Source organism: Simochromis diagramma, unplaced genomic scaffold, assembly GCF_900408965.1.
Source record: "Simochromis diagramma unplaced genomic scaffold, fSimDia1.1 OVJJ01000822.1, whole genome shotgun sequence".
Taxonomy (NCBI): domain Eukaryota; kingdom Metazoa; phylum Chordata; class Actinopteri; order Cichliformes; family Cichlidae; genus Simochromis; species Simochromis diagramma.
In genome coordinates, this window is record NW_024387520.1 from 2,834,310 (window position 1) to 2,859,248 (window position 24,939).

The following is a 24,939-nucleotide window of genomic DNA, read 5'->3' on the forward strand; positions in this document are numbered from 1 at the left end:
TACCCATTGTCACAGCTGATTGACCTGGCATGCCAATATCTATTAGAAATGTGTGGGTATTCTGATAAGAAAAAAAGGCCTTCTGACAAAATCTGTGCATCATCATGTCTTTTTTGTTGTATACATTAAGCCAGACCTTCCATAAGTGTGTGTGTGTGTGTGGGGGGGGGGGAACAAAACGCTTGGACACTGCTAGCACGGGGCGCCCACAGAAATGCAAAGCAGGAGATGAAGCATCACTGAATATGTTTCCAAACCAATTTCATTCTAAGCCAAAGACTAGAAAATATGGTGAAGCATATCTTCCCTTTGGTTTCACCTGCACAAGTGCCAAGGTAGGTCTCCCCTGCAGGTTTTCCCTGTGTCGGGAGCAGCGCCGGGCTGTTCAGATCACGGACAAACAGGATCCCACAGTTTTTTATGTTTTTAAACCCATTTTGCACAGAGAGGCATTTTTTTGAAAAATGTATTGATAGCAATGTTGAATATTATTACACAAGAAAAAAAAAACAACTACATGTAAAATAATCACACCGTGACGCCTCTGTCTTTCTAAATGGAGGGACAGTAACTGCGTGTGTATGTAAGCGTTGTAAAACCTGAAGATAGTCAGATTAACAGTATTTTGTCTCTATCTGCCATTCTGCAATTCATCTCATGTAAACAAAAACGTGTGCACAGCGTGACGTGAAAAAAGGCACATACCTTTGACGTTGCGTGATGAACTCTGTATTCCTCGTTGACATGTAAACGCAAAAAAGGAGTTTAAAAAAAAATCTCAGTTTTCGGTGATTCAAAACGCCGTTTACGTGTGGATGAAATAGATGCGTTTTCAAAAATACCCGTGTAGGTGTGGACGTAGCGTAAAAGAGTTAGTAGTTTATTGTATTACTACCTGTAATTTATTGCAGATTACTTGTATTTGATTAATTGTTTACTAAATGTTTGAGGTGTGAAATAAACCGCAATGGAGCAAAATATGGACGTGTGTGGTTGGAGGATGTGTTTGTGTTTGTGCGTGTGCGCGTGCACGCGCGAGAATGGGGGGCGCAAACATTTTTCTTGTAAAACAAGGGGGGCCCAGCAAAAAAAGTTTGGGAACCACTGCATTAAGCAATCCATATTATATTAAATTATGTACCCTGATGCATAAAGAGGGTTTTTCACTGTGTCCAATCTGCAAAAGAACAGTTTTCTTGATTAATAGGAATACTTATTTTATCATTAAGGTTGATTAATTCCATTAGTCTGTGAGGTTTTAAGTCATTCAGTAACGCCACTCTGAATCAATTATTTGCCATGGCAACGAGTAGAAAGAAGACAGTGATTATAGCAGGAGCTTAATAAATGCATATAAGATGATCGCTAAATATTCAAAACAGTCATTACCAACAGCCTCATCAACATACTTTACAGTACAGAACTCTTAAATGTCGACTTTTAAAAGCTGGATATTGTATCTGCTCGTGTGCACAGAAATGGTTCTTGGCAATGGAAGCCATTGATTTTCTCACTTCATCTGTATGGCATCTCCTCTTTCCTGCCAGCACAGCATGTAATATGAGACTGCAAGTTTTCTTTTACCCAAAGCAATCAATTTTGCTTAGCCAAACTCCCTAGCATGGATGGAGCCCGCCTAAGTACCTGTCTCCACCGACACACAGCCCTGTGTGCCGTCACCATCTAAAAAAAGCTTTCAGCATAATAAAAAACATGTCTGAATCAGAACCCAACCAATCTAATAACAGCCAGACCAGTCGGTATGGCTACAGAGCGTTAACTGTGTCACTGATAGGGAGGGGGTATGTGCGAGCGAGTCCGCGAGAAAGGCCAAGAAATCAAAGAAATCACTGATCTTCAATTCCCCGATGAGATAATCCACATCACATTTTCTTCTATGCTATCACTTTCACAGCATGAAGTAAGATCTGGTTTCGCACTTTAAAAGCAAAAAGCATTTATGACTTTTCTTTTTTGTATGAAAAACAAAAAAAAAGAAAAAATCCAATATATGAGGCCATACGTAAGGGAATTCTAAGCCTGACTGAGCCTTATTGATATCTATCTGAAACTCCCTCAGCCACCATCAATCTCACATATTGTTAAACAGAAAGACTGGGAGGTAAACGTTCACTTAGAGACGTGTCTTGTCCCTTTCAGGAGACATGTTTAGCCTTCACTTCTGTAATGAAAACAAATAGATGGGCTGGTTTCATAGAGATAGAAAGCCTTGGACTGCAGCCAGAGATAACAGGGCGCAACTCTTCCAACTGAGGCAGTGTGGGTGTTGGATTCAGAAAGACTGACATGGAAATAAACAGAATTTACAACCTATTACTGACTGTTTCCAAGAAGGATACTGCGAAGCAGCTAACAAAGGTGGTTTTTTAAGAGATAATTTAATTCTCAACTGGCATGAACAGTGAAGTCCTTCCCTATGAAATATAATTGAATCCATTGGCATGCATTACCATGCACAACCATCAATTATTATGCCAGGGAGGTAAGAGCTAATCCTTCATCAGAGTGAAAGCCAGCTATCTGCAAGAACAGGGGTGTCTGTTGTTCATTTTGCTGCTAATACATTGATTTATCTCTACAGTAGCTGCAACAGATAACAGACTTGGCTCAGATTATATCTCACCTGTAGCCACTGCGACTGGTCGCTATGACCAGCTGTCCAAGCGTTGACCTTGCCCTGCTTGTCTAAACGGGCTTTCCCAGGCTCCCAAGTGAACATGTCCATGTTGAGCGTCCTGAAGATGCTGGAGGCTGTGACCTGATAGTCCTGGATATGGCCTGACTTCATACCCAGTGGTTCAGAACAGCCTGGCAACAACAAAAACAGATTGGCTCTAAACTGTTTTGTTTTTTTTTTACATCTAACCCCAGGCCTCCTGAAAAGGGATTCAGTGCTGACACTACTTAAAAACAAGAGGAACAACTGTGCAAGAGGCATACTGGAGTGGATTTCCAAATTCCAGTATGATGTATTTATGATAATGATGGTGATTAGTGTATTCAGTTGGATAAAGAAAGCTCACTCACCTGTTAGCTCACAACCGAGCAGCTCCATGCGTAAAGTACAGTGCCTCCTGCAGACTTGGGGGTAAATGCGCACGTATTGGGCCTCAATGGGAGGGGTGAAGGAGTTGGCTGATGGAGCGTTGTTATCGACATTTCCTCTGAAAATCTGTTGCAAGGGATGAAATAACAGCAGATGGGGGGCGGGGGAGGATGGTGAAGCAGATCAGTTTTCAATAATGTGGCAGTCTATCCGCCGCTGTCTCTAGTGTCTACTCCACGCTCAACAAATTGCTGTCATTCAAGGTCAATGAGCTAGAATTACAGGGGAAAATAGACAATTTGTCGCACCATTTGAGCCAGTAATTCATAAGAACAGTGGTGTGTTTTAAATTAGTGCTCCAATTATATCACGTTACCTTCTGGAGTGTTTCATCCAAATCGCTGAAGATAGCCTGACAGAAACTATATGATTGGAGCGAAAGATGTACAAACAAACACAGACATGTCATAGCCGTGTCCAGCTTTGGCTGAGCAAAAAAAAAAAGAGCTCTAAATAAAAAATATCAAAGTCCAGACGTAGAGCATACAAATCTGACAACATATCTGATAATAAGTTTGGAGGTCTGGTTGTTTCGGAGCTCGGCCAAAGAGAGGACAGTCGTGGCTTGCTGTCAGGAATGATAGAATGCTCTGTGGCCTATTTGGTGGCTGTTCATCCCCAAATAGTATAAAAATTCAATCTAGAAGTCATAAAAGTGGAGGGGGGTAAGGGGCAGCAGGATGGGCCCGGTGTGCGCTAGCTAATTAAAAAGCCATCTCATCATGTCCTCCACCCTGTCCTTGACTGAGTGCACAGTCTCTAGTCGATGTGTGCGCATGTATGAGTGTGTATTTCGTCTGTCTACCACAGAACAAGAAGCAATGGGTGACGATGGATGCGTACACCTATGTCTGTGTGCCCGTACAAGTGTCTCACCATATCCTCATCTTTGCCCTTGACTTTGTATGTTCTCCAGGTCTTCCCGTCATCACTGTAGGCTACTTTGTAAGACTTGACGTACTCTGGGCTGCCGATACGCTTTGCACCCTGGGTAATTAGGCCCGTGACCCTCATTCTCCTCTGCAGGTTTATCTGTGGAGTAGAAAAAAACACAGATAGGCTGAAGATGAAATTCTAGCTTTATTTTCAGACACTGTATATAGAGGTGTAAGTGTCTGTGAGCATGCATGTCATCGAGTTCAGTTCACCCCCTTGTATCTTTTCTGTCAGGGCCATCCATCTTATTCTAAAAGTCTGTGTCCAAATAGAACATTTAATCAATTGTACACCCCATATCCAGTCTGCCCACACTGTGCAAACTGTCAATATGGTGCCAGTGTAAAGCAGCTTGGTGAGCCAAGAGGAAAAAGAGGCACTAAGAAAGAGGAAAATGACGAATGGCTTCTATAGATCCTACTCAGCACCCACAAACCAGATTCATTACATACAGACCAATATCTTCAGTAGCTTTCCCTGACAGCTCATTTTGATAAAGTATATGCTCACCGGCCATTTCATTAGGTACACCTTGCTAGCATAACGTTGAACCCCGTTTTGCGTTCAGAACTGTCTTAATTATTTGTGGCAATGATTCAGCAAGGTGTTGGAAGCATTCCTCTAAGGTTGTGGTCCATATTAACATCCTTATTTGGTCTGGCATCTGTACAGTGAACTCCTTGTTCTTTTCAAGAAACCAATCTGATATGACGTGAGCTTTGTGAAATGGTGAGTTAACCTGCTAGAAGCAGCCATCAGAAGACACGTAAACTGCGGTCATAAAGAGATCAACATGGTCAGCAACACTACTCAGATAGGCTGTAGCATTTAAACAAAGCTCAACTGGTAGTATCAGTGCCAAAATGTGCCAAGAAAATATCCCCGCCATCATTGCACTGTTTATAGAAGACAAGATGGGTCCATGCTTTCGTGTTTGCACCACATTCTGACCCCATCATAGGAGAAATTGAGACTCATCAGACCACACAGTGTTTCTGCAATCTTCTCTTGTTCAATGCAGGTGAGTTCATGTGAATGGTTGTCACAGTTTCCTGTTCATAGCTGACACCCGGCGTGGTCTTCTTCTGCTGTTGCCCGTCTGCTTCAAGATGTTTTCCTGCATATTTTGGATGTAATGAATGGTTATCTGAGTTACTGTTGCCTTCCTGTCAGGTTGAAGCAGTCTGGCCATTCTCCTGACTTCTGCCATCAACATAGCATTTTCAACCAGAGAAATGCTGCTCACTGGATATTTTCTCTTTATGTGGACCATTGTAAACCTAGTAAATCAGCAGTTTCTGAAATACCTGTCTGGCACCAATCACCTGTCTTACCCTTTCTGATTCTCTGTTTAAACTGCAGGAACTCCTCCTGACCATGTCTAAATGGCTAAATGCTCTGAGTTACTTCCATCTAGGGCTGTTCGATATAACGATATATATCGTATGACGATATAAAAACGTCTATCGTTTCATTTTACGCTATCGTTTGTTTCGTGGTGTCGCAAAATAAACTGTTTACGGCAATATTTTTTCACTATTTTGATGGTCACTGTAGTGGCTATATTAATTTCTTAAAGTTCTCTCTTTCTCTTACATTTAATATAACCACACTACAGACAGACAAGTGTTTGTTTTTATGCGTTGTCGTTAGCAACAACGACGGTAAAACAACCGCATGTCCGCTTGTTCCACATAAACCTTTCACAATAAAGCTCAAGATCCTCTTAAGACTTTTCAAAATAAACTGAATCACGTGAAAGATGCAGAGTGTTTACGGATGAGAAGCAAAAAAGAGCCGCCAGGTGCTAAAAATAAACCTTAGACTCAAACGTTAGAACAGGCTTTTCCCCGCAGCACGCCATGTAATAGATACTCGCAAAGAAAACGGCGGCTGTTACAACTTATGTCTAAAAATGTATAGCTTCATGCATCAGTTAAAACACTCGACTCCAGGTACGCGACGCCCAGCTGGAAACACTTCACGCAAGTCGAGCTGCCCGAGATTCACAGAATTTACAGAAAATGTTACATTTTTGTGATTTATATCGTTATCGGACGATAGATGTCTTAATATCGGGATATGAGATTTTGGTCATATCGCACAGCCCTACTTCCATCTGATTTCCACATAAAATATTTGGGTTAATAATAACCAATTACACCAGTGTAACTAATGAAATGGCCAGAAGATGCATTTTCAATATTTTCCTGAACATTTTCTTTTGGCAAAGCAGCAGCATGTTTGACAGCGTGTCGATTTTCTAATCATTGGACTTTCTTGGATACAAAGTCTATATATATAGAGTGTTTTACAAAAACCGATGTTATTAACGGTGAACTCAAAATAACCACAGTGTCTCTTTAAGGATCCTGTCTCTTCAATATCAGTGCAGAAGACTTGATGGTGTCAACACCAGCTTGTCTCGGTGATAGTCGCTGACAGAGTTTTACATTTCTGAGGAATACTGATTGACTGGAAGAAACCTCAGCCTATCACACCGGCTGGTTCTTCTTCTCAATTCACAACTGCAGCAAGTTTGAAAGACCTGTGAGTAATATTACACCCGCCACATCTATGCTTCCCTACAGTCTTTGTCTTCAATCTGTCAGCACTGGTTAAAAAAAATGCCACTCGCCTGTAATTTCTGGTGAGCTTGTATAAAAAAAATGAGACAGCTGATGACAGTTGATGACAGCTAACTTCACTGTGGCAAAACGCAGAAGCCTGTGGTGACTAAGGAGTGATGCTGTGTTCATTGTACTCACAGACACATACTATTTGCCATTTATTACAGTCAATTTTAACACTGATTAAAAAAAATGTGTGTGTGTCGGGGGGGAGTAGAGCCAGAGGGCACTGGGCAATTTCAGTCTCAGACCAGCATAGCCTCTCAGACTGTGACAAATAAGATAAAGAAAATAAGAGCTGATGACAGTTATTCTTTGTTGGAACTACATTGAAATGAAACAGCGTCATTTTCACCAAAAAAAGGCTCATCTATCTCATTCCCTGTCAAAATATAAAAACACAGCTGCCTAACTTTCCATTTCTGTGCAGAACAGATGGGTAGCAGTAGCACACTTCTGAGGAAGTATTAGGCAAAGGACCATTAACCTGGGACAGCCAAACCAATAAAAGAAATGCAGACTAAAACAGAATTTTAATTACTCCTATGAATTAGGCTGGTTCTGTGTGAGTCAGTGCTGCTGTTATTGTGTCTGTGCATTTCACACAGCAACTTAGTGAAAAGAAAGAAGCCTGCATTTCGCTTTATGTTTGTTAGCTAAAGTCTGTTTAAGAGCACAAACCCTTTAAAAGCCTGTGCCAAAAATGGAACTGGCAGTGCGACTACATTTGCTGTGGTATTCTGCGGGCTTGAGCACATTTTCTGGTAAACGAGTGGTAGCATTACTATGAAATAAGGCAATTTACAAGTAAAATATTTGAGAGCACGAGCTCAAGTTATACTCTCCTTTTTCTGTTATTGAAAAAGCAAAAATGCTCTAAGCATTGTCTCCTGACGACATTCGAGATTAGAGCATCGGCTCTAACAGATCCAGCGCTGTTTATGATGGTTATCATCTATGCTTGAACTGTCAAAAAAAGAAATAAATATTTTACAGCAGTGATTTGTATCTTAATTTCCACTTTTAGGGCTACGACTCAATTACACCAATTTTTTCTACACGCTTAAACCAACGTATCATGGTAATTATACATGAGGAAACCTCTTAGAGCCTCGGAGCCGCAGTGACCCACACTTTCCCATTCACAGCATTTCTTTGCTCTTCTCATTATTCTCCACAGAGATAGATACTTCTTGCACTAATTAGAAGCCCTGTCACTAAAAGGCCACCGCTGGGGTAATTGGGGTGATTCTTCACATTTTAATTCACCACTCAGAAAAGGACCTCTGTCGCTTGAGTGCTAATAATGATGCATGTCTTTGTTAAAAAAAGAAATGCAAAATAAATATTTACAATGAGAAAACAAAAGAAAGAAATCAGGTACCTAGCAAATTTGTAAGACTATAGCTATCTATGTTTGTCTAATTTTACAAAATCTTAACTTTATAACTATATAAACTATAACTTTATAAACTGCTAGCAAAATTTTGTTGACATTTCTCTGATATGGGTTATATATTATGTATCTGTGCAGTTTAGGGTCATTGCTAATGAGACTGAGTGACTCAGTATTTAGCACAGTTTGATCTTTTTTCCTTTTCTATTACTGCAGCTGCAGCTCTCGTCTAAAAGAACAATTCAGATCCGCATTCAGAGGTTGATGTCTTGCGAAGTAGGATGAGCTGGCATTTTAGATATAGTTTGTTATTGGAGGTTTTTTTTTTTTCATTATAATCTAACAAAGAGCATACACTTAGCATACACTGTGTACTCTGTAAATTTGGTTTAGATATAAAATAGTAACACTGCAGCATATTAAAAAAAGAAGTATAGAATGAACTTTTACCCTTTCACCATTTCACTCTCGCTTGTTCCAGACTCAGACAGCAACCTGTGTACGAAGCACTCAGTAAAATGAGCCTCTAAAGTAAAAAGAAAATCTACATCAAATATTTTCTGTTCTCAGACTCTATTTGCAAAACAAAGAACATATCCTTTGTTTGCACAGCATGATTCAACCTGTTTTTCCCTGTAATGTTTTCAGTACCGCCAGAAAATGTTCAGCATAACTGTTCGAGAGGCATAAAGAAAATATACATACATACTTAAGGTCATTAACACGAGAGCATTAATTTTCCACTCATCATTTGAGATTGCCTAAAAAAACTATTTTTGAGAATTTAGAGAGCCAAATTCATAATTAAAACAAAAATGCAACCTGTGCTAATACATGTAGATAATTCAGCCATTACTGCTTGTTTTTATCTACACTTGTAGTCCCCTGCCATAAAAATACATGTCAGAAGCTAATTGAGTTATGCATAATGACTAGGACTAAAACAATTTGTCAGCGAATGGCAGCTTGGCTCTGAGAAATTATTATAGCCATTTTTCATTGTTTCTTCACATTTTGCAAGCAGAATGGATAATTGAGAAAATCATTAAGAGCACAAGCAGTAATGACATACTTGTTAGCTGGAGCTCAAATCACGATGGAAACTTTGAACATTTAGTTTCTTTCTGCACGTGACACATTCACTTATGTCATATTGGTTTTAATTGACTGGATTCTGATAAATAAAAAAGAAAAACAAGACATTTTTAAAACATTTTCCATTAGAATCTTTCCAGAGCTCAAAATGTTGCTCTAAGTAAAAACAGGCAGAACTGCATTTATTTACGACAACAACAACCTCCAGGTAAAAACGCAGCTGACTGCAGAACAGCTAGCTTTGAGTCATTTATGTTGTTAAGACCACTAATTATACAACACACAGAATATTCATACCGACAAGCAAAACATCACACACATGCGTACACACAGGCATACAAAGGTCAGACAAAATATACCCCTTGTTGATTACATGCTGAGATCAGAACTGCGGAGGGAATTGCAACAATATTGTAACAATTAGACTGTCCTTGAAGCTACCTAACAGCCCTGTGGCACCACTGCTTAAAAATGCATGTGAGCAAACGCACACGCAGTCAAGCACACTTGGCTACACATATTTAAAAAGCTTCTTCTTTATCCTTGGCATCAGGAACAAATTTTAACAACAGTGCAGTCTTGAGCCACTCCTCATTTCTTTATGTTTTGCTTTGAAGGAACCAGACTTTCTTTTTTTAAATAAGGTCTTTGGGCTTTCTGAAGGTCTTTCAGAGGTTTTCTTCGGACATTGGCTGATTTTTTAGTGATTTTCAATCTAGTCCTTGTACCCGAGCTCAGAAATCTCATGAGAAATGGTTTTAGTGGAAGGGATGATGTAAAACAAGCCATCCTTAAGAAGAGACCAGAGGAAGAAAGGTTATGGAAGGCCCAGTAACTGGACTGAAAATCAGTGGCATCAGGTGCTATGGAGCAATGAATCCAAAATTAAAATTTTTGGTTCAAAATGTCATAAATGAACACACAAAAGTGTAATCACATTTTGATCCATTAAACACAGCTAACAGGGATCTGAATGGCAAAAGCTTCATTTTTTCAGCATGACAGTGATACCAAACACACTGCCAATGTAGTAAAAGCATAGCTGGACAGAACAAACACACAATAAAACACAATCAGCCACAGACTGGCCTCCTCAGTGTCCAGATCTCAATATTACTAAAGCAGTGTGGGATCATCTTGACAGAGAACACAAAAAAGGCAGCTAACACCAAAAGAAGATCTTTGAATGTCCTTCAAGAAGCCTGGAGAACTAATCCTGAGGACTACTTAAAGAAATGACTATACACTTTGCCTAGAAGAGTTCAGGCAGTATTATACTAAATTAATGTAATGAATAAATAGATGCTGAACATTGACTTTCAAGTTTGTTAGAACTGTACAAACTCTGTTGTTGCCATTGTTGCTGTATTTTCATGTGTGTTTCAGTAAATGGCTGCACATATTCTATCCCTAGTAAATAAATACTATACTGCCAGAAAATATAAATAAATACAGGTTGGCTCAAGAGTGCTGAACATCAGCATCTCTTTTTTCTTTCTTTCTTGTTTATTATTTCAGTAATGTTTAGTGTGTACAGTAATCAAACTTTATATTCTTTAACACAATCATAACTATAATAAAGTGCCAACTTATAGGCCAACAAAAGCCAGCAGTAGCTGGTGATATACAAGCACGTTATTGTATGTGAACAGACGGACATTGAAGAAGTTTAAATGATTTTAAATGGCAGGAAAACAAATCTTCACACCATTTATAAAGCACCTAAAGATCGAAGCACCACCGAGGTGTTGTAGCAGAAGCAGAAATAGGCAAGTTAACCACTGTGAGTGATTTGATGCTTCTCTGCTAAGGGATTGATGGCCGCCATACCGCTGTTAGAAACTGCTAAATAACTCAGAGTACAAATCATGTTGTTGCTCTCAGTGCTAAAGGTGCAGCGGCAAGTTTAAGACCTCAAAATCTTAACTGGTTTTATCTAAGAGTTTGTTTTGGGAGGAAATCTCAGGCCTTTTAGTTCAAAGATGTAACGTTCAAGCCTATGTGTCCAAAGGCTTTATTCAATTTAACCTCCGTGCAGTCATGCTGTGATTATAAAATAAACTGTGACAGGAAAACCTTTCTCAGGGTCACATTTCAACCACAGCAGACGGTAGAATGTTTTAATAACTGAGGTCACGCTGGAATGAAGAGGAAATAGCTTCTCAGATAGGAACAGAATTGAAGTCCAAGAATCTAAGCGTGTTCTATATACAAAGAAATGTGTCCATACTGATGGAGATCTGCATTTTAATGTAATGTCATTAATTGCTTAACTGCAGGTGAAATATGTATAGACCCTCTTAGCCTTCACAAGTGATTTGTATTGTTTCATTCTTCCAGCACAGCCGGCTAAAGCTATATTTTGCTGATATTGGTGAGACCGGCAGCATATTTCCCTTGAGTGCTCAAATGCAATTTTATGTGTGAGCTAGAAGTGGCAAGGCTGTCTCACGGTACATAGATGTGTGAACAGTAGCGAGCTCACACTCATGCACAAATCAAAAACACACAAACCAACATAAATGCAAACAAAGGCATATGAAGTGCTTTGTCTGAAAATCTATGATGTATTATTCAAAATGCGTTGCTCTGTGTTTGTGTACGGCTGATTCATTTGTTGAGATTTAGGGGGAAAGAGCTGAAACTGGCTGGCATCCAAACACATACTGTAGTACATTCTGCTCCAGAGTAAACCTTACAAATAGCCATACAAACCTGAAGTGTCTCCTGACGGGATTGTCATCTGTCAGTGTAACCTGCTTTGCATGACAGACATGTAAACAGTCACTCCACACTACAAAAGCACACCACCGACTCCTTAGCATAATCCCAAAACACTGACATGACTGTATACCTCTGTACTCACATCCCAATTATCCAGGCCCTATGTAGAAACACACAATGCCTACAGCACCCCGCGTAGCATCCCACATGGCATCATTAAAGTCAAACAAGCTGCCTGAATGTTTTATGTGCCGCTCTCCTCACCCTCTCCATGTGCCAGGGCTCTCTTCTCTCAATCATCTCTTTCTTTCTTTTTTTTTTACAAATCCATTTTTGTCCTGTCTTATTTTTCTCTTGTTGTTACATACAGCTTCACTTTCTCCATCACACTGTCATGGTGTTTTTCGATTATACTTTGTTCACGGTTCATTGTCTGTTTCTCTTATATCTGACAACAGCGTGCTTCAAAGTTTGCTGTCTGTCATCACAGTACAGAGTGAGAGGAATGTAATGTGAGAAAAAAAAGCACCTTATCTCCAAAATAGTTCATTATTACTTTTGGTCTCTATTACTAGAGCCTGACCGATGTATCTGCAGGGGTTATCGGCCATTATTAGCTATTTAAAGATACCTGCACTTATAATAGCCATTAAAGGAATATTTAAAAAATAAAGAAGAGACCAGAGAAAGACCTGTTAACCAAGGTGTGAATTCTGATATCAAATAGTCTGTCCACTAGGGAGGCCTCTGCAACTTCTCAGATGGAAAAGTGTTTGCAAAGCTGCCAACAACAGCCAGCTGATCCGAGCAGAGTCGGGCAAAAATTAATAATCCACAACTTGTTCTGAATATAAAATGGTATTAAACATGTTTTGTGTGTATGATACGAAATAAAAATTATTGGCCAATATATCGCATGTTTAGATCACCAAATATCGGTATTGGTATCCGTCTTAAAAATCCTATATAACTCAGAGGCTATTTATGAAGAGTAGAAAATCTTGAGTTGAGCACAAATCCAGATATCAGAACTGTTTTCATGTGCTAGAGCTGTTTTAGAATGAATTTTTGCTATAAATCCAAAGAAATAAATCCATTTCCTCTTAGGTCAGTTTACATTTTGGGTAACAATGATGCAAACATTTAAATACCATCACTTCACTCAGTGCAAAAAACTGCTCCCAGGCTCTTATCAGTACAATTTTGTAAGACTACACATTAATAAGATTTCCACAGTGCAGGACCAGAGAGGACAGAATCTATTGATATGATGTGCAGACATAATTCAGGATCACCAACTAATCCATGATATCGATCTGTCTATGCAGCTCTTTGACAGTAAGCACCGACTAATGGCACAGTGTGAAGGTTAACTATAACAAAGTCGGAGTAAGAGGAGGGTTTTGTGCCTCAGTGCTTTGCTGCTATAAACACACATTTTCATTTTACAATTATATGCTTGTTATTGACGAAAGCCCTCTAGGTGGTTATACAAACACTCTAGGGTACAAAAGGACAAAAAGACAAAGGGAATTGTTGAGCAGAATTCAATTAATCCTTTTTTTTTTTCCACGGATAACAAGAAAATTACTGTTTACAACACAGTTGAGTATAAATTTAAACATCAAACTTCTCTCGATAGCTCAGTAAAACATAAAACGCTTAACAAACAGAAACCAACAATAGCTCTGAATAATTACAAAACAATGCAACAAAGTTTTGTTGGTAGGGGACTTTGCAAAAGTCAATTTCTGACAACAGATACAGTGGCAGCACAGCTACTATAGATGGTGCCGCTGAATAAAGGTTTAAAAAAGTAAACGGTTTGCCACTTGATGTTGTTTCTCATGTTAAGCCAAACTGCAGCAGCATCTGTTCTACCCTACAGCTTAAACCTATGGTGAGTCTTTATTAACAGCAAGCTAGCCATCAGTTTTACAGAATCTGTAATTAACTCCAAACCGCAAACAGTTTATACTTACCATCAGCTACAAACAGGTGACGTGAAACACCAGGGATCCTCTAAATAATATAACACTAAACCATTTAAAGATCAAAAGCAGGAATCTGTCTGTAACTGAGAGCTGAATTCATTTGCACTTGGCTGTGGCCCAACTTTATGTGGCGCCTGTCCTGTGACTGTGCTTTACCTGGATCCATGGCCATCTGTCATTTTCGGCTGCAGTCCAGGCATTGACCAGCCCCTTCTTGTTGAGCCTTGCAAAGTACGGGTACCACTTCTGTAGGCCAAAGAGAGCACGGTGGGTAGAAGAGGCCGTTATCTGTTGGTTGGAGATTATACCGCCCTCCATGCCCAGTGGGCCAGAGCATTCTGAGAGAACAGAGAGACAGAGAGAGGAAGCGATAGATGAGTCCTCCTATCATTCTAACACTCAGAAATGTGGGAAAGTGAGTTTCAGGAACGCGTATAATGTTCAAAAAAAGCACAAAACCACTGACTTTATCCTCCCCATTTTGTTTTGTTTCACTCTTTTTATCTTTAAATGTTGAATTGGAGTCATCATTATGGATTCCCCTCAGTGGTCCGATTCCCCATTGATTCACAATTGATTACTGAGCTTATTGGAAAATAACAATATAGGCCTACACAGCATCACTGGCTGCTTTTATTATCTCTATGTCTGAACACAGTGTAGACCAAGAGTAGCCAAAAAAGGCTTGCATGTGACTTAGGTGGGAAAAAAGCTCCAGTGCCATGAATTCAGTGTCAGCCTTCTGCAATGGACAACTGTCAGAAAACTAAGCCAGCAATAATAAAAGGGAACTGATCAGCTTGGAGTTCCAATAGACTGAGCAATTTGGCACCAGTTCTCAAGTGGAACCACTTCTCAGTTCCCAGATGCTCCAAAATTTCATTTGTATTATATTAGCCAAGGTCATTCAAACTGTGACTTTCTCTTGACTATTGTTGCATTATTTGTTAACTCACTGTTATGTTCACCATAGCTATTTTCTATTCTACTGTGCCTACAATTTTGATTGTCAACAAGGCGCTTTTCTCATGTCTCCCAAGTTCTTTTAAGTCACAGCTGCAGATTGGGACTCTTGTCTCCGTCTCAGTGCTACTACACACATTTGATGGACTGAAAGGTTGTTCCTTCATCTCTTCCATCAGGAACAGAGCCCCCGGGCTCTCTCCCAAGGAGCTGCAGCCACAGTTGAACAGCATCATTCCCAAAGTCAACAAGCTTTGCAATAGCTTTAAATATCTTAGAGGCTGCATTAAAATGGGGAAGTCTGACACCATTATCCTCAGTCAAAAAGCCCTTTTTAAAGCTGCTGTTTTTTGCAGTTAAGCCTAATTAGTGTGTCCAGGCATATCCAATGCATTTTAATAAACATACCTGTGGCAAAAGGGATTCTGGCAATGCTGATCCAATAAAGAATTTATTGCTCTGCACAACAAGTACTTCTTTGTGTTTCCATTAAAAAAAAGAAAAATACTGAGAGATTAAACAAAAAAAACTTGGCACAGTTGGAATGGGCTGGCGAAGGTGTACATAAATTATACAACATACCACAGTACATTGCACATAAAAATATTGTTTCTGTCGAAACACAACAGATTTTGTTTTTGACAGCTCTGATAATGTAAAAATGTTTTATAGATCCTATATTATTTGAAAGTACGAATTGCGAATCTGTGGAAAAGCATCAGAATCAAGGAACTGATGTGGGCAAGAAAACACTGTACGCTGCGCAACTGTGGTTGCACCTTAAAATAAGCTGTGGCCCATTGACACCAAAAGTGATTCAGCTGTTACTCCACCTGTTTATAATCTCTCACACTCAATAAAGTATGTTAAACAGGGGTGATGTTGCAGTGACACAGCCAGCTTCCCAAACTCCTCATCATGCAAACTTTAAACTGTAACATGCAGTTTACCTGCATAAAAAATGGCAAGAAATTGGTTTCACGTGATATGCAATGTGAAAAAAAACTAAGCTTTTAAGAGAACCCACTCATAGCACTAATAGTAATAAAGACGAGCAGGATTATTTGCTACTTATGCAAAAGTCAGCTAGTTGATGACATTTCAGCAATTAATTATTATTTAATGACATTGTCTTCTATCTTCTCAGTTATAGTTATAGAAGATTTGTCTCTGCATGATTTTTTTCAGTTATTACTGGTCTGCTGTGATTGCAACAGTGTTTGCAGTGTGATGCATGTCATTCTCTTTCAATGCTAGCATTATGGAGGCTGAATTCCCCACAACCTTTGTTTATCTTTCACATTTACTTTGGTATGTAAATACACTCTCTGAAAGGAATGTGAAAAAAATAATACCTTAATCGTTAATGACACCATCATTTTTAAACTTTTTCTAGGACCACTGGTTTGTCATTAAAAATCAATCAAACAATTTGATTATTCAAGTAGCATGCTTGTGATTGCAGATATAGTGCAAGAGCTCTAAAAACTACAACACAGAAAAAAACTGAGGGAACTTGGAAGAGTCTCATAAGACTGAGGACACATCAAGTACAGACTTCAGCTCGAGACACAGCTTGCTTATGCTGGTTGAAGTGCAAGTGGCTGTGCGAACCAGCCTTCAGGGGATGCCTGGAGCAATGGTCACCTAAAAACTATGAAGCTGCCTTCATCATTTAAACAAAATATCTAAAAAAAAAATAATTAAAAAAAAAGGCATTTCAAAGTCAGTACTGAAACACAGATCCAAACGACACACATGCATTCCAACAGACAACCAAACTGGCAACACTGAGATGTGTGAGAAGGCTTACACCACACAAGAAAGCCAAGAGTCAGAAAAGAGTGGAACAATGAAAACAACCCTAGCATGACTTATCCAGCTGCTAAAAACAGTGGGGTCCTAATCACCAGGGAGCCATGGAGACAGTGAGTAATGTCTGAGGACAGTCCAGGGGGATCTACTGGAGGCTGGAAGGAAGCACAAGTATTTCTTTTTGTGTGCACGTACTGACAGAGATATGTTTATATATTTGAGTATGGTAAATCACTCTCGCTTCACTAGTTCTACTATGTGACTCACCGCTTCCAGACTGATGAGAGGATGGTGTAGGTGGATACACCACTGGTAAAACTCTGAGAATCTCATGAGTTTCCAATACCTGTTGGACAAACTTAATTTGGTCCTCTGAAAAAGGCTCTCTAAGAATAAACTGGTTTTATTTTTAAATGCAGCCTAGCAGATGAAACTAAATACATGGAACTGTAAAGTGTTTTTCTTGTTACTTGTTTGAATCACTGATTCAGTATACTGTTCATTTTAATATACTTCAAATAAGTAACATATGTAATAATAGCCACGTTTTTAGGCCTCTGTGTCAGAATTAGCTGTTGTTTTTCTTCTTTTTTTGGTATTCCATGATTTGAACATCACAGGAATGCAAGAATGGAAATGATTCAAGTTTGGCACAAACTTTTTCTGGACTCAAGGATGCACTGACAAAAATTTGGTGTTTAGGGTTCACACTGACCTTACAAAACACATTGTAGGCTTCATCTCAAGAATCCTTGTTTTGATTACAACAAAATACTGAACAAATGTCTAACTGGAAAGGAATAAAGTGATGATAGAATGGAAAATGTGACCTTGTTTCACATTTGCTCAGATGTTGAATTAGTAACGTTAATCTAGAGCGTTTACCCCCAAACTGCAGATTTTCTTGGATTTTACAGACTTTGGGGTTGCCAGGTTGAAGAAAAAAGTGAACTTTTTTTGCAGAACTGATTACGTCGCCCTAGGAACTTAAAGTCAGGAATAACAGTAACCGGGCAATGCAGAATACGTTTCTCTATTTCTAAGAAAAACAAAAGAGTCTCCAGCCATGATACCCACTCTTTCAGACTTTGCAGATTATTTTCACTGCCTTTCCTAGAGCTGTGCTGATAACATGCTTAAATATACTTTTTTGAATGATATGAACAGAACAGGGGCGTTGCGGGGAGAACGATCCCTCCTGACCAAATGCAAAGAATGCAGCAAGTTTAATTTAATAAGAGAGTCTTCTTAATGAATCCTGACTTTCAATTTGTTAGGGACCCTGCAGTTACACATGCTTTTTCAGACACTGGCACCAAATGTCATATCACCCAAATTTACCTCCTAAAAATGAAATGGAAATCTATTTTTCCCCATTAGAGCCTGCGGATCGAGGTGCAGTGTTGCATCAACACAATATTATATTTGTCTAGATGTTGTGCCTTTTGGGCAGCTCTCTTGTAAGATATTCCATATAGATGTTGTGACAAGACACTGCTGCAAATCCACGGTCCCTCTGACCTTGTGGCAATGATGGGCCACTCTTAACGAGCTGCCTGCCAGTCGTCAGTCAGAGCAGCAGAGGCAGCCAGCCCCGGGGCCTTGCCCTTCTGGCCCCTGAGCATACATCAGCGTTGCGACAGCACACATCACTAACACCGCCAGTACCGTGATGTGACAGCTGAATCCATCTCCCACAAGCCCTACCTAAAGCCTAAACAAATTAGCGCCCCACTGAAATTAATGCCACCGCACCAATACTAATGACCATGGAGCAAAAAGAGGGGATAAGTCAAAGAACAATAAATACACCAAACAGATGTCAGCCGCACGACAGACGTTCCACAGGTGACAAATGGCGGTGAATAAAATGCAGCTGTACACATGTTCTTGTGTAGCTGCAACTTTAAAAGTGACCAAGCTAGCAATGTGTGTTTTAAAAGAATACTGCTACGCTCTTGTTGAATAAAGCAGAACAAACAGAGAAAAATGCATAGCTTGTGTTAGTACAACAATCCACATGCACATATTAACTTTCCTTACATTATATTATCTAAATACATTTTTGAAATAGGTTTCCACTGTTTATTTTAAAAATAAGCTTTCCCTGCTCTACCTCTCAGTATGTCAGCCAATAAAACCTTTGATTAATATTAGCTGAAATACCAGGTGCAAATACTGCACATATTGTACACGTGCTGTGCAGTTCTGAACTTTGGATGGTCTATAGCATATTGAAAAACTCGTAGTCCACAATTACATTTTCACAGAACAGCAAATATATTGGGAACCACTGATGCAATCAATATGAAAAAAAAAAACGTCAATACAAAATGACCATAATAAAATAAATACTTACACTTTGTGTTATGAGAAACATTAAAATTAAAATGTTGAATACATTGAACTCCTTGTCATATTCAAGAAACCAGTATGAGATGATTTGAGCTTTTTGAAATGATGCATTATCCTGCTGGTCACAAAGGGGTTGCTCATGGAAACAATACTCGGGTACACTACTCCGTTTCAGTTACTGTTATCTTCCTATCAGCTTGAAGCAGTCTAGTTATTCTCATCTACCCTCTGGCACAACAGCGAAATTTCACCTTGAGAAGTGCTCATTTGACATCTTCTCTTTCTAGACCATTCTCTGTAAAGCTATAAAGATGATTGTGCAGGAAAATCCCAGTAGATCAGCAGTTTCTGAAGTACTAAGACAAGCCCATCTGGCACCAACAACCACATTCAAAGTCTCTTAAGTTTCTTTTGTTCACCATTCTGGTGCTTCATATTCACCATGTCTACATGCCTAAATGCACTGAATTACTACCGTGAGACTGGCTGATTAGATATTTGCATTAGCAAACAATTGAACAGGCGTAACTATTAATCAGTCAATCAGTCTCCTCCGTGCCGCGTCTGTCCAGTACAGAATGCGTTCAGCTTGTCAAATTTACATACTGTAAATCTGCGATCGCTAGCAGTGTGACTCTGAAGTGCTGCACTGTATGTTTGTAAGTTTTCTCCCCAACAAACACAACAATGTCAACGAAATGTTTTGCACCGTCAAAGGCACCTGCGGTAGCATCCAAAAGGCAGAGGAAAAAGGGAACCATCACACAAGAAGTTGGACTTCTGGACTTGCTAAAGGAAGGTAGAAGTTACCGTATTTTTCCGATTATAAGGCACATTAAGCAAACTAAACAGTCAGATAAGTCAAACTTTACACAACTCATTCTCCTTGCTTCCTCTACTTCCGTACCATTGATTCAATAATGTTGAATTATCTCGCAGCTGCTCTATCCCCATGTTCTGGACCTGAAAACAGGGTTTGATCTTTGGTTTCATTCTATAATTCCGGACTTATTTTTCTACGAAGGTTTGAACTTTGAGTGTTTTTAAACAAGAGAGAAAAGTGTGAAAAAAAAAAAAAAAAAATACACATATATATATATATATATATATGTATATATATAAAAACTGGATATAGTTTCTTTTACCTGGTGTCAATGCTGTTTGTTTAATATTGTTATGGTGGTGAAGAGTGGATTATGTTTCCTAGTTTAGTTTTCTTTTGCTTATGTGTTTCTGATTATTGTTCGTCTTTGGTGATTCAGGTGTATTTTATGTTGTTGAGTTTCCTTCAGCTTTTCCCATTCAATCGTGTCTTGTCTCCATGTTTAGGTACCTCCCTGTCTCTCTCCCTCTGTCTGTTTCTCTCGCTCTGCATCTTAGTCATGTGTCTGTGTTTTGTCTCCTGTACTTGTTCCCACGTTGATCTCTTTGTGTTTCAGCCGTGTCTCCCCAGTCTGTCATGTGTTTCCATGTTTGCTTAAGCGCATCCTGCTGTGAAGTTTGCGTGTTCATGCTACTTCCTGGTTTTATTTTAATAACCCTTGTCTCTTGTGTATTACATTCAGTTTCCTTCCCTTACCTCATTACGTCTTATTTGTCTCTATTTTAATTATTTTTCCTTAGCATTTCCAGTTTTAGGTTATTTTGATACATTTTGTTTTTTCTTATTTTGTACCTTTATGTTCAACCTAAATAAACGTATCGCTTAATGCTAACTCGTTCCTGTTCTCGATCAGCTCTGCAGTTTGCAGATCTTGACAACTTTGTGATCACTGTTTCATTTCACATGTAATGTGTTTAAGTACAGAGCTCAAACCATTCAATTAAGCACAATCTTTTAAAGTAATGGCCTAAATTGATCTTTGCACAATAAAATTTTACACTTATAAAATTTATAGCAGAAAATGAGAATAAACATCATTAAAAAGATGGAGCTTAGCTTGTGTTCCATCAACACGACTTTGCTTTTTTTTTCATCTGTATTTTTCACTCACTAATCCAATCTGATTAGTCAGGCTCTGCCTCCTGATGTCTACTTTCTGCCAATGAAAAACTGTGGGGCTAAGATAGAAAATCTGATGAATTAATTTGTGAGTAGCCGTGTTGGGGGCCTGCTCAGGGCTCCAAGTTCACTGATATATTAATCCTAATATTTTCCTTGACTTCAGACGAAATCCTCACAATAGCATAATAAACACATAAAGCCTCTTTGAGCTCTTGGGCTTCTTGCAAAAACCTACTCCTTTAAAGACTTTTTCCATGCAGCCAGTGGGAAAAAATGAGGGCTGGTAAACACAAAATACTGACACAAGGCAAGACAAATCCATCTTTCATTTTATGAGAATTAAAATGTTTATAATATGTTTATAATATTAGGTTTAATTATGTTCCTAAAGAATGTGACCACTATACTATGATGATATGATAACTAAACCTTTACAAAAACTGCATGATAGTTGCAGCACATTTTACTAAAGCATACAATTAGGTCTCTAAGTATTAAAACACTCTTTTGAAATCAAAGAGTCAAGATGTGGTTAAAGTTTAGACTTCCAACTTTAATTCAAGGGGTCTGAGAAAAGTACTGCATAACCTTTGAAAATTACAACCATTTTATATCCAATCCGAAAAGTAATTGGAAAAACTGACTGATAAGTACCTTCATGGGTAGGTGAGACCTTGTCCCTCACTAATCCAAGACAAACTAAGTAGATAAAATATAGTAAAGGTTTAGGAGTATGTTATGTTCTTGAGAAGAAGGAATGAACTGGCCAGTTCTGTTTCACCAAAAGGCTTGAATGACCACAGAAGAGAACAAAAGTTAATGATCACAACTTTCCTTGGTTAACAAAGACAGTCACACTCTCATGAAGGTACCGTAGGTGTACTACTGCCAGGGTCGACAATCAAGACGGTCAACGCCGTCATGAATAGAAATATAGACTGTTTACAACGAGGTGCAAACCGGTGTTCAACAAGAAGGTTAGATTAGACTTTGCCAGAATGATGTACATTTGAGGGAAAAACAACAACAAAGATCCCAACAAATTTGAAAAGATGAAACCCAGATTAACTTAGACCAAAATAATAGGAAGTGAAAAGTGTGAACAAGGAGAGAAACAGCTTGTGATTCGAAAACCATACCACATTACCTGTCAAAATAGTGGAGGCAATGTTATGACATGGGCATGTAGGCCTGCCAGTGGAACCAGTGACGTGACCGTTAGCTGATTTGAACTCAACAGACCAAACAGAGAGACATACAAGCAAGCAGCAGCTGAAGGTGGCTACAGTGGATACATGGCTTCTAGACTTCAGGCAGTTATTGATTATGAAGGATTTTCATCCGAGTATCAAAACAATCCTTAAATTCAGTTTGTTTGGGGCCTGTGAAAATGGGGAATATGTATAAAAACAGCTATATACATATTTTCCTAAACAAGCAATGCAATACTTGCTGAAAAAACTTTAAGTGGTCACTTCAGTCAAATCTTGGTTGTGTAATTAAAATGCACTGTGGTGATGTACACAGACAAAATAAAAAGAATGGTGCCATTATCCAAATACTTATGAGTCTAACTGTATGGTTCTTTACATTTAATGGTGCTCAGAAAGCACACTGTTCACAGGGTGGCTCCTACAGTTATTAATCCTCTTCACCTGAAATCTAACCCTCACACCCAACTGATTCCTTTCAATAAGAGCCCAGAAGCAATTTTCTGTTAGGCCTTTTGTAGAACACATGAAACATTTCCAAGACCCTTTATGTTCAGGTTTAGGTTTCTGTGTTTTTGTAACCAGCAAATACGAAATGCATGTTTTTCTGTGCAGCCAGCATCCCAAATGACTCAGCATGAGCCAGCATGAGCCAATTTGACCTTACATTAGGCAGCACCATATTCTCCCCAACACAAGACCAAAAGGCATCAAGTCTCAGGCACTTATATGGCATCAGTAAACATTTGATAGCTACGCACAAAATTTGCAGTCTTTCATCACTAAAGCCTTGAAATGCATTTTCTTTTCTTCTGGCGATGCTAATAATACTGATCATTTTCACTTTAGCTTTTATTTGCCCAATACAAGCTGGCTGAGCTCACATACTCACTCACAACATCAGCCTCACTTTCTGTTTCACATTCAAACTTGTCCTGGGAGAATACTCAATAATACCTCCCACTTGTACCACTGGCAGCTGTGTTTACTGTGACGGTGCCGTTTTCTGTGTTGGAACTGTGTGTTTTGGAAAATAAACACTTGATAAGGTTTTGGTAGTCATCTGATTCTTTGTGTCCAACACTAAGCAGCAAAGAATATAGCTGAGAATGTGTTATAGTGCCATAGCTTTGTTAATAATAACCTCCTCCAGTCACTTTGCATAAGAATCTCACTTTATATTAACACCAGAATCGGGTATTTATAAGAATGCTGATTTGTAGGGATGGATCTCTTTGTGACTTTATAAACGGTTAAGTCATAGTAGTTATAATGTGTCATGTAGTTCAGTTATTTTAGTTTGAAGGCATGCATTTGAATACTGGACTTGAAATACATTATTTTTAGTGCTTATAATAATTAATTGTTATGCATTACAATATCTTATAATGTCTTACTGATGTCTTATTCAGAGAAAGTGTTACATTTTTTAAAACGCACAGCAACATGAATGAATGAATGAATGTCTTTATTCGAGCAACCAAATAATAAAGTTATTGTAATGTACAATTACACACAAAAAAAACAAAAAAAAAAACAAGTTTAGCTCGAAAAGGAGTGGGATGAATCGTATCAAAACATCAATGTCACATTTGCATAAAGCTGCTATTTACATTTAGGTGAAAATTTTCAAATCTTACTCTGAACTGATGATAAGGATGATACTTCAAACTGTACTTCAAAACTCTCCCAAGTGTACTTATTCATAGAGCCCAAGGTCTTCCAGCTGTGACTCACTAAATCTGCTTTTTCCATGTGGGGATTTTCCTAAAATGCTCTGGACTTAAGGGGTTGATAAACTTGCATATCATTGAAAATCTATCATCAAAGGGAGGTGCACCAAGCACTAACGCAGAAGACAGACGCTCTTTATGAGAATTACCAGCCCCCCTTTTCTCTGATCGATCACTTTGTGTCGGTAATACTGCCAGCAGTGCAATTACCTGCAGCATCAGGTGTGCTGTTCGAATCAATGGTATGTTGTAAGAGTTAGAAGGTAAACGTTGCCAAAAAAAGAAACAGGAGTACTTACTGTATTGACAGTTCCTCCCCATGTATTCTCCTGGACATTCACAGGAATAGTTGGCAACCAGATCTGTGCAAATGCCCCCATTCTTACACGGGTCCCTTTCGCATTCGTTAATATCTGGAAGAGGCAAGAAAAAAAGAGAGTGCATTCATTTATATGAAGCAGACGTGGGCAATTACAAAGACTTCATCTTCATCAAAATGGATTGGTAGGGAGCACATATTGAATTTTCTCTGCGTGTTTCTCAATTCTGTGTGCACATGGAAGCTCACACAAAGACACAGGTTTCTTGGAACTAATAACTCAAAAACTCAGAGGAAGATTATTTTTGCTAGAATATAATCCACTTCTTGACAGTTTACTTTCTTTGTAGTATTTTTTCAGAACATACCACATCATTTGGGTAGTTTGCAAAAAGCCTACTTAGGTTAGCAAAGTATGGGGTTTATTCATCAGAGCTATACCTACTGAGATAAACACTCTTTGAAATCTCTACATGCAGAATTCTCTATATACGCTTTACACACACACAGCAACACACCAGCAAATGTCTGTCAAGCAGAATTAGGCAGATATTCACTGACAATTAACATTCAAACGAGAGCACTCACATTTTTTAATCATCTTAAATCCAGGCCCCAAGACACCATCCAATGCAA

At 38.8% G+C, this 24,939-nt stretch overlaps 1 protein-coding gene across 2 annotated transcripts in view; it reads right to left on the minus strand.

Annotated features, from left to right (window-relative positions):
• Positions 1-24,939, minus strand: part of LOC120725939 (EGF-like repeat and discoidin I-like domain-containing protein 3) — a 124,082-nt gene that overhangs the window by 31,864 nt on the left and 67,279 nt on the right. For both annotated transcript variants that reach the window (XM_040019055.1, XM_040019053.1), the window contains exons 4-8: positions 24,284-24,397; positions 14,059-14,240; positions 4,004-4,159; positions 3,049-3,193; positions 2,645-2,829 (exon numbers count right to left, since the gene is read on the minus strand). In XM_040019055.1, coding sequence (XP_039874989.1) covers positions 2,645-2,829; positions 3,049-3,193; positions 4,004-4,159; positions 14,059-14,240; positions 24,284-24,397 — 782 coding nt within the window. The remainder of the gene's footprint in view (positions 1-2,644; positions 2,830-3,048; positions 3,194-4,003; positions 4,160-14,058; positions 14,241-24,283; positions 24,398-24,939) is intronic.